At 37.5% G+C, this 11,008-nt stretch overlaps 1 protein-coding gene across 10 annotated transcripts in view; it reads right to left on the bottom strand.

Annotated features, from left to right (window-relative positions):
- Positions 1-4,429: 4,429 nt before the first annotated feature.
- Positions 4,430-11,008, bottom strand: part of LOC135464643 (electroneutral sodium bicarbonate exchanger 1-like) — an 85,376-nt gene continuing 78,797 nt past the window's right edge. For all 10 annotated transcript variants that reach the window (XM_064742120.1, XM_064742116.1, XM_064742121.1 and 7 more), the window contains 2 exons: positions 6,869-7,089; positions 4,430-5,681 (listed from right to left, as the gene is read on the bottom strand). In XM_064742120.1, the coding sequence (XP_064598190.1) occupies positions 5,393-5,681; positions 6,869-7,089 (510 nt within the window). In that variant the 3' untranslated portion in view covers positions 4,430-5,392. The remainder of the gene's footprint in view (positions 5,682-6,868; positions 7,090-11,008) is intronic.

The following is an 11,008-nucleotide window of genomic DNA, read 5'->3' as shown; positions in this document are numbered from 1 at the left end:
AGTCAAATAAACCTACAACTGATATTGATAAACTTCCAATACATGTTATTTACATCAGTGCGCTCTATCCTGTTCTTCTGCAATTATCGCGGGAACATTTTTGCTGAAAATGTAAAATTCTACCATGTGGCAGGGCGATCAATAACAACTATGTGCAAACGCCTAAACGGAACATTGAGCAAAAAAATCACAAATGCGAAAAACAAAAAAATGATAAAATAAAAAAAAATTATGACCAAAAGTACTAAAAAGAAGATTATGCAAACTATAGGGATTCCAATAATGTACAGATAATGGTTTTAGAACCGTTCAGAGGTAGAAAGAAACGCATGCTTTTCTCCAGCCTTTGGAGCGAATATTGTTGGTAGAGCTATAAATATTTATACCTCCCTACATGCAGGTGTAGAAGGTAAGCCGTCTGGAGAAATGAAGGTACAAAGCGGTATAAAGGTCAAGGGTACAGCTCATCTCGAACCTCGACAAACTTCGACTTTGTATAGACTGTCATGTGAAAACGCTGCCATGCCGTCCAATCACAGTCATATCTGGTCTAAAGCATTCATTTCGTCTTGCATGAATTTTACGACCTATTTCCGACAATAACGTAAACATCACAGGTTTGAGTGGTACTTCGATTGATAGAAGCAACAGCATTTTTATTATGAACAAGAGTTGTTTGAACAAGATGAAGAAGGGGAAAAGGTATCTTGGGGAGTAAAAGCAATTTGCGCAGAAAAATCACAATCCGAATAGGTAGGCCTATGATTCATTGTGGTAAATATCTAAAAATGGAAAAAAAAACAAACAAAAAACCCCACAAAAAGACAAAAAACTAACTAAAACAAAGCCTTAATTGCATTTTCTTGAATATCGTCTGTACACCCTGTTACCTTTTACACCTTCATTCCAAGAGATTCCAAGATGTTGCCATGGAGATAATAAATATGCATCACATAACCATCACTGATGTTGTACTACAAAACACGCACAACAACGACCACATGTGACCTATGTAAAAACACTAGGGTAAATATGTCATAAATCTATACCAAAGAAAAACGTCAACACAAATACTATGTAGTAAAAAAAATACTAGAGCACAAACTGAATATAGGCCTACACTTAGACCACTTGATGGTGTTCTAACGATTGGCTAAAACAATAAAGTAGATGCTGCTAACGTAATGTACATTTTTTTAAATTACAGTGTCTTTACGGCGCTGATGTAATTACTTCACACTACTGGATTTCTTTTTCCAAACTTCAGAAACAAAACAGGTCTTAAACTGTAAATATTTTCAACTTTCATCACTTTGACTTTGTGTTTATATTCTTGAAGTTACCAGCTTACTCTTCAAACCCACATCATCGCAGACAAAAAAAGAAATTCAGGAGACTACCCATGTAGGACATATTGCAGAGTCCCAGCTAACAAACATGATGTCGTCTTACATCAAGGATATACAAGCAAGTTCAAATGGCTTTCGAATCACTCAATCTTTCACAATTTAACATTCCACTTTGTATTTTAATGAGGTAATTTATGAGCAAAAAAGAATGCACTACACCATAAAGGTTTGTTTAAAATTTACCGTGACTTTAAAACATGTTTATTTATTTATTTGATTGGCGTTTTACGCCGTACTCGAGAATATTTCACCTATGCGACAGCTGCCAGTGATATGGTGGACGAAAACTCACGACCATTCGCAGCAGAACATTTTTGAAGCCACTGGTACAGCTTCTATGATGCATCGAGATTTGCTTGCAGTCCAAGTCAAACTTTCCTTATGAGCTTTTCTAATGACCTGGTTAAATTTTTCATTATCCAATTTTCTGCTGGTACAGATCTCTTATTACTGAGGTTTCCTATCAACCGTGGCCAGGTTTGCTGTCTTTGTCAGATCTTTTGTTATGACATTTGTTTTAGTCTAGTTCAGTTCAGATCTTTCATTATGAGACTTGTTTGCAGTTACAGTTACACGTTTAGTTATAAAGTCAGTCAGATATTTAATCGTAACATATTTTTGCAGTCCTAATCAGTCCTATCCTGCACAAAAACTTTTCGGGATAAAAACAATTTTCAGAACTAACATGGGTTTTGCATATTTTCTACACTTGTGTCCATTAAGATGTTAAATCTCTTGCTCTATTTATTATTCTCCTAAAAACAGACCCATTTCAAATGTTAAGCTTTCCTCCATCAAATATATCCAACAATTCCCACTATAATCAAATCTTTTAACATTTGAGACAATTGACATATCCCTTCTTTTTGCAACTTTACACATCAAATCTTTCATGCTGAAACCTCCTAAATCAAATTCTTCAGGATCATCCTTTCCAAATTAAATCTTTTACGCTCAAATCTTCAGAATCAAATCTTTCAGGCTCAAACTTTTAATCTGAATCCTTGAACTGCAATCTTTCCAAATCAAATTTTTAGAATCAAATCTTGCAAATCAATTCTCTTAGGCTCAAATATTTCAGATTTTCAAATCAAATCCTTGAGGCTTATACCTTTCCAAATCAAATTTTCAGAATCAAACCCCCAAATCAAATCTTTCAGGTTCAAACCTTCGAATCAGACCTTTCATTTCTAATCCTTCATGCTCAACCCTTCTTATCAGCCCTTCACCCCTTTCAAAATCAAATCTTTCAGGCTCCAACCTTCCAAATCAAATGTTTCAAGCTCTACCCTTCCAAAAATCCCTCAGGCTCCAACCTTCCAAATCAAATGTTTCAAGCTCCACCCAAATGTTTCAAGCTCTACCCTTCCAAAAATCCTTCAGGTTCTAACCTTCCAAATCAAATGTTTCAAGCTCTACCCTTCCAAAAAACCTTCAGGCTCCAACCTTCCAAATCAAATCTTTTAATTCCAGATCTAGGATAATGAATCCAGGAAAATGATGTTCTGTACCCAACCATACAACTATTTATATATACTTCCTTACACAAACACAATTGTTATCTTAAAAATCTAACCACGTCTCAGATAAATTACACTCTTGGATGAGACAATAAAATTGACACAAAGTTCCTCTATGATTCTTACTTCTCTGCTTCCAATATTTCTTCAATATTATCCTTTTTACCCATAAATATTTTCTTCCTGATATTAAAAACAATGTTACCATTTAACAAACCCGTACACAGGAGCTTATTTCCTGGTGACTATAACCACAAATGATCTGGCACCATTAATAAATAAGCACATCTTTATTAATTCGCTTTGCCTTTTTCATGAAAATCTTAATAGGAGAGTTTCCAGTTCAAACTCTTTTATTACTGAAGGTAAAAGAAGTCCTACTGTATCAGGTTACCTGTCAAAAATTTTAAGGCAAGTATTGCGAGATCACATTTACTCTCACACAGGCATGTGAAAAAAGCTTTGCAAAAAGTTTATTTATAGTAGACAAATGTTGTAGACTATTAAAGCGTTGAATGTTCGTGAACTTCAGGAGTTTCTAAAGAAAAGAGGGGTCATTTTTGACTCTGGAACACAGTAAGACAAGTGATTGCTAAATTAATGTCAACAAAGGTAGTTCATGAGTCACATGATACGTAAGGACAGTTTTTACCTTCAACAAAAAAGGAGTTCGAACTTGAAACTCAACTATCATGCTTCCCTAAATGACATAAATGGTAACAAAATGTGATAAAATACCAGTAAGGCATACGAGAAATCGTCTCCCAGTTCATACATGGTTACAGTAACACAGTTACCTCCCTTTGTGCTTGCTGAACATTTCACCAGCTGTGAGGCTTTCAACTAGCCTAAATCAATTTACGATGCATGTAACAAGCTGACACGCCAAATTTTTGTAAAAGTGTAACCTTGACGTGAATCAATGACATGACACAAAGGGAGGCCACTCTGTAGCCAAAACATCATAACTCCCAAGATCTTGAGTGAGTGTGAAATCACCAGTCCATCTATCACAGCAGTAAAGCTAGTCCTTGTCTGGTATGTCCTAAGAGATTTATGATTTACAATTTCTCTTCCAGATCCATCCATCTTTGCACTCTCAGCCATTTTGTTATTCACATATTTACATTAACGCAAACCTGGTGGTACCAAAATGTTCAATTCTTTTCATTTTTAAGTTGATCTTCTCATTAATAATTGAAAGCGGCAGTAGGAAAGTCTTTTCCACAGTGTACTAACTGAAAATTAATATACATGGTTAATATTCATTTCATATCTTGTTCTTTATGACTTGTTCAGCTATGCAATACTGTAAGTGTCGTCAAAGACGACAAGACATAAATCAAACAGTAAAAAACCGCAAAATGGGGAAAATAATGTTCTGAGATAACTACAATGTCCATTTGTTCACATTACAAAACAATATCACAAATAATAACACACTAAACAAAACAAAAAGATCAAACAATTGTAAAAAAACAAAAAAAAAAACAAAAAAAAAAACACAGAAAAATCCAAATCCAAATGCATGCTAATTTAAAGCCTGTGCTAGCCTGAGGTTATGGGGTAGGAATGATTCGGGGGTGTGTGATGGACAGTAACAAGAACGCTACTGTCGTGATACCTGCTATAACAGTGAAGATGACCAGCAAAATCATCAACACCTAAATTGTCATCTTTAGTATGGGTTAATTATAACAATACTTGATGTAAACTACACATTATTAATTCTACCTATCACACTGTAGAATGCTTGAAAAAATGTCTCGCATACTGCTGGAAAAAACCTCGTTAAATATCACGACCATTATGCGTGAAAAGTCCCACAGACATTCTCTCACTTGTGCACACTGTCTCACTTGTGCACACTGTTTCGCTTGTGCACACTGTCTCACTTGTGCACGTCTGTGGAACTCGTTAATTAATTTGCCTATTAAATCATAATTATTGAATGTCAACTGCCCTGCGCAATGTCTTACTTGTGCACAACTTGTATTCAATGTCTTACTTGTGCACAATTGTGGAAAACAGTGTTTAGTTTGCTTATTAAGACATTTTTATGCCTAATCTTAAAACTGAGCACATGCTGTGCTACTGGAACAACGTGCAACATAAATTTCACTTCACCGCTACAAAGGACAATTTGAAGAATGAGAATAAAAACAAAAAAGAGCCCAAATGAAGCCTACACAATTAATTAGCATACCATCTATCCAAGCCATGGTGTCCACTTCATTTCTGCATTGTGGACTTCCAACATGCTGATCAAACACAGCTTTCAAGAAATCCCGGCTCATGAATCAATAGAAATCTAAAGAATTGAAACAGAGCTTTTGTCACCTAAGAAAAGCATGGTGGCGAATCGTATCGCGCTGGCCACCACAACAGACAGAGCAAGCGTAGTAATACCTTGATCTGGCTCAAGGAGCTAGGCGCAAAGCTTACAAGGCAAACCGCACAGCGTTACGCCTTACTGTCACCCGGCTCAACCGGAGATGATAACAATGAGCCTGCATCACTAGGGGGATCCACGACGATTTCTGGAGGACGAATTAGCTGCTCTTTTTCTTCGTCATCTATGTAGAAGGTAACCGGGACGCCTTTTTTGCGATTTCTCGTCTTTGGAGAATCTGCATCTTCAGAGGAAGGATCTTTGGGACTGCCAGGGATTGTGGGTAATTTCTCGCCGTTCTCTCCTTGAGCTTTATCCTCCTTGCGTTTCTCTGACTTCTTGCTGTGCCTCTTCTTCTTCCTGTTAAGTAACAAATGATTTCATAGGCTTTATGTTCTGCAGGCATTACGTTTATCCCTGACATCCTGTGGGGCGTAGCCAAACAATCTACATGTCTACATTGTAATTCTTCAACCTTTTCACAATGTTTGCAAAGTGTATGTTCAGGCATATTCTGAAGGCATTATTTTATGTAGATTGATAAAGATATACTTTTTGTGAAGTTCTAAAACTGGCCAATCCCAATCCATGTAGTTTTGTCTCCAAGATTAAGTTATACATATGTATAAATATATGTAATATATAAGTATATGTATATGTATACATAGCACTTGAAGTTGCTCTTTCAGATGCAAACAAGTCAAGGAATTAGGGTACCAGGGTATTAGGGTACCAAGGAATTAGGGTACCAGGGAATTAGGGTACCAAGGAATTAGGGTACCAGGGTACCAAGGAATTAGGGTACCAGGGAATTAGGGTACCAAGGAAATAGGGTACCAGGGAATTAGGGTACCAAGGAATTAGGGTACCAAGGAATTAGGGTACCAAGGAATTAGGGTACCAGGGAATTAGGGTACCAAGGAATTAGGGTACCAGGGTATTAGGGTACCAGGGAATTAGGGTACCAAGGAATTAGGGTACCAGGGTATTAGGGTACCAAGGAATTAGGGTACCAGGGAATTAGGGTACCAAGGAATTAGGGTACCAAGGAATTAGGGTACCAGGGTATTAGGGTACCAGGGAATTAGGGTACCAAGGAATTAGGGTACCAGGGAATTAGGGTACCAAGGAATTAGGGTACCAGGGTATTAGGGTACCAGGGAATTAGGGTACCAAGGAATTAGGGTACCAGGGAATTAGGGTACCAAGGAATTAGGGTACCAGGGAATTAGGGTGCCAGGGTATTAGGGTACCAAGGAATTAGGGTACCAGGGAATTAGGGTACCAGGGTATTAGGGTACCAGGGAATTAGGGTACCAAGGAATTAGGGTACCAGGGTATTAGGGTACCAAGGAATTAGGGTACCAAGGAATTAGGGTACCAGGGTATTAGGGTACCAAGGAATTAGGGTACCAGGGAATTAGGGTACCAAGGAATTAGGGTACCAGGGAATTAGGGTACCAAGGAATTAGGGTACCAAGGAATTAGGTTTCTCTGACGAGATTCAGTTGACAAAAATTTCCCAATCTATGAGGTGTTAGGCTCACTTCTTGCTATTGTTTTCTCCGTGATCAACTTCATCCATTTGTCTGATGTTTGTGTTGGAGTCTGTGGCCACGATTGTTTTCCAGATCGCAGTTTTGGACATTTCCTCGGAGATGTTCACCTCTTCCGAGAGATCTTTAGTAAGAGTAGACTTTTCCACGGGCAACATCACATTCCCGTTAATCGGGAACAACGGCAGACTGTTGTTCTCCAATAAGGCTTGCTAAAAAAACAAAACGTGATAAATTTTAATTACTGTTCTAGATCGCTAGCACTTAAATTCTTAGTAAAAGTTGGAAAACTGGAAAACAAAACTGCCTCTTTTCGCTCACACTCCATTATCTTTCCAAGTCTCCGTAGTACACAAACATAAAAGGTACTCTGAGAGCACACATCTCCACCCACCACGGCTAAATGTGCTACAAATCCCCCGAACCACAAGACAACATTGCATTTATGTCCTCTTTCACAATAGTAAAAGACATTCAAAAAACTTCCAGCCCACAACTAAAATGTAATGCATTGGTGCTTGACTCAAGGTCAAACAAATGCATTTTCCTTACACAGCCAGACAGATAAATAAACGCTGGCAAAAACACAACAATCTTATAGCGCTGCCTCAATGGAACACCATGCTGGAGACACCAGACAAGACACCCCAACCAGTCATATTATACCGATGCTGCAGGGTTACCAGTATTTAGCCCATTCATCTTATGTTGAGCACCAAGCGAGATAGTGCCACAATTACCACTGTTAAAGTGTTAGGTATTTGGTAGGTGTCCCACATGTTAGGTATTTGGTAGGTGTCCCATATGTTAGGTATTTGGTAGGTGTCCCACGTTCCTGTTATTCATTTCCCTCACTTACATCTTCTGGGCCAATCATAGGTACGTACTTGTAAACAGCATCTTATGTTTAAAACTCTGCATAATGCGTCTGCAGATATACCTGTAGTGTTACAATTCTGCAGACGGAAATGGATTTATTTATTTCTTTATTTGATCTGTGTTTTACACCGTACTCAAGAATATTTCACTTATGCGACAGCAGCCAGCTTTATGGTGGGAGGAAACCGGTCCAAGCCTGGGGGAAACCCACGACCATCTGCAGTTAGCTTGCAGACCTTCGCACTTACGGACTGAGAGGAAGCCAGCATCAGCTGAACTTGAACTCACAGCGACTGCATTGATGAGAGACACCTGGGTCTTAATGCTGCTCTAGCGCACTAACCAACAGAGCCATGGAGGCCCCGCTGGAAATGGAAAGGAGAGTAAATATGGTAAAATGACCCAAAAGTTTGTCCATGATTATTTAAGTTGCTTATTTTCCTTGATTCTTAAACTTGTGTTGATCTTACAAAGGAAATTTTGTAGGAGAAATCGAAGGTCATTTACCATAATGACCTGCAAGTAAAAGAGCAAGGTCACTTTTTAAGAAACAACAATTATGTACCAGTCATAACAAAAGGCTAGCTAAACGAGTAAATCTAATGAAAAATAGAAAATCTATGGGGTAAACCATGATCCCATATTGCTATTAAAATATTAAGCTACAAGATAAAGCAGTGTTCTACTGAATCCAATCAGCATATACCTGTATTTTGAAAATTTTCCCTTTGAATCCAAAAACACTTTTAACTCCTAAACACTGCCTCAAAAAGACAAAACCAAAATCCCATGCAGAATAAAAATTTGTTATGTTATAAAAAGCAAAGCCCAGGAAACGTTAAGGGCAAAAAGGGATAGAGGTAACAATGCAGCTGAATGCCATATGCATCAAATCTTTAAAAATTACTGATGCAAATGATTCCCGATAGCAAAATAGTTCCTTTGTTTTATCTTTTTGTTTTTCAAGAACACAGCAATAAAACAGAACAAAACTTATCAAGAGACATTTATCCAGACAGTCAAAAACCCACAAAAAGATGAATAAAAACCTAACGCAAGAAAAGGAATACAAATGGTTGATTTCCTCACCCCCAAAAAACAAGAGAAGATGGACTGAATGCCTGATGTCTAACCTCTAAAATGTAATTATGGTTGAGTTTTTACCTCGTACTTAAAGGAGAACAAAACATAAAAATGACGCCACAACCAGATGAAACAGCGTCAAAACTTATTTGCAAATATGATGTTTAATATTTTTGGGGATTTTTTTTTCACGAGAAAAGGGCATTTGAAAATATTTTTTGTATGGTGGGTATTTGGGACCAACCTTTGGTATTTATCATTGTTGCATAATAATGTTCTAAATAAGGATGTGATGTTGTCTAATAAATGTATCTGAAGATAACTTTGTTGTTTATATCGAAACATATGCATTTAGCCCCAGATTATGATAATATTTATGAACATATTAAGAATATAACTATGATCCAAATTGAGGTTTAATACATTTGTTAGTAGAACAAATTCTAGCACAAAACTATTTATTAAACCTGTGTTACATCCTCATTTATGACATTATTATACTAAGACTATATATATATATATATACCAAAAGGTGATTCCAAATACCCACCACACAGAAATCATTTCAAGGGTCTTTTTCTCTTTGACAAAAAAAAAAAATCGAAAAAAAGTTGAAGACTGCATTTACGACTTTTCTCACTCTTTCATCTGAACTTTATGTCATTTTTATGTTTTCTCCATCTTTAACAATTATTCTGTCATGGGATAAATGAGTGAGTAATATATATACTTTGATTGCTTGTGTTTTCTTAGGTCCATGCTGCAAAAGTGTTGCCACCACTGATTAGACACCAGACATGACACCTCACCCAGTCACGTTATACCTAACAACCACCCAACCAGTCCTGTTTCCTTTCTTTGACCACTCAGTGCTGAGTGCCAAGCGAGGGAGCACTAAGTACAAGTATGACAGCTGCGATCACTACTGCACGAGTAAAATTGACAAATGTCCGGATGCCAAAGGTCTCATATACGATGGCAGCCAGCTTTGAGGAAACTGGAATACCTGGAGGAAACCATAAACTACTGGTTCACCATGCCTGATTCATATGCTCGCTTGTTGAAGGTTCAATATACTTGCTGTTTCACGCCACAAAATTTTTCACTTATCCAGCAATTTGTTCTATGTCAGGACGAAATGTTTAAGCTTTTCCATAAAAATAAAATAATGACATAAAACAGAAAGACATAACATAATATCCACAGTATGTATGACACCCATAGGAACTTGTCTGTATGCTGGTAGCCTTCTGAAAAGGGTGCAATGGCCTTTGTTTTTAGTAGCCTTTAAAATAGGGCCCCAAAGCCAGCCAAACAAACATACATGAAGACAACAATGTCCTCTGGCCAAATTGACCAGTATAAGTAACTTCATATTTATTTATTTATTTGATTTGTGTTTTATGCTGTACTCAAGGATATTTCACTTATACGACGGCAGCCAGCAATTACGATAGGAAGAAACCAGGCACAGCCCGAAGGAAACTCATGACCATCTGCATGTTGCCGGCAGACCTTCCCATATAGGGCCAGAAAGCAGCCAGCATAACTTGAACTCACATCAACCACTCTGGTGACAGGCCCCTGGGTCATTGCGCCATGCAATTTTAAAGACTGTCATTTCAGCGAACCATTTGTTTTCAGCAAACCATTTGCGATATTGAAATGGAGTTCTATCACACGTCCTACATATGACATGTGGCAGAACTCCATTTCAATATCGCCGAACACTTGAAGACTGCCACTCTTATACATGTGCATGATGTTGCATGATTTTCCTGAAGACTGTCCGTGGATATGTACACTGTTCAAACAGGAACCAAGTTTCCCAGATGACAATTTTATGTAAAAATACACAATACATGTATATTTATAACAATGACAACAAGTGTGTGATTAAAAAGGTGCTTAAAATCTGTGGAAAGCTCTAGCTTGTGAAGTGCAAAATATGTCTAGGTTTTAATAAAAAACAACAAGTGATCCTAGACAAAGGAACAAGCGACAAAAGATATCACCTAAAAGAAGATTTAACAAGGCCACCATATGGATAAAAAATTTATCATGTCTGAAATTAGTGAAGTATCTCTTGGCACAGATGTCATAAAGGTTAAATGTAGGTTGGCACAGAGCTTGGTGTAAGACCGCATGAAAATCACTATGCAGTTATAA

This window comes from Liolophura sinensis, chromosome 4 (genome assembly GCF_032854445.1).
Source record: "Liolophura sinensis isolate JHLJ2023 chromosome 4, CUHK_Ljap_v2, whole genome shotgun sequence".
In the NCBI taxonomy this organism is placed as follows: domain Eukaryota; kingdom Metazoa; phylum Mollusca; class Polyplacophora; order Chitonida; family Chitonidae; genus Liolophura; species Liolophura sinensis.
This window is presented reverse-complemented; position numbering and strand designations above follow the sequence as displayed.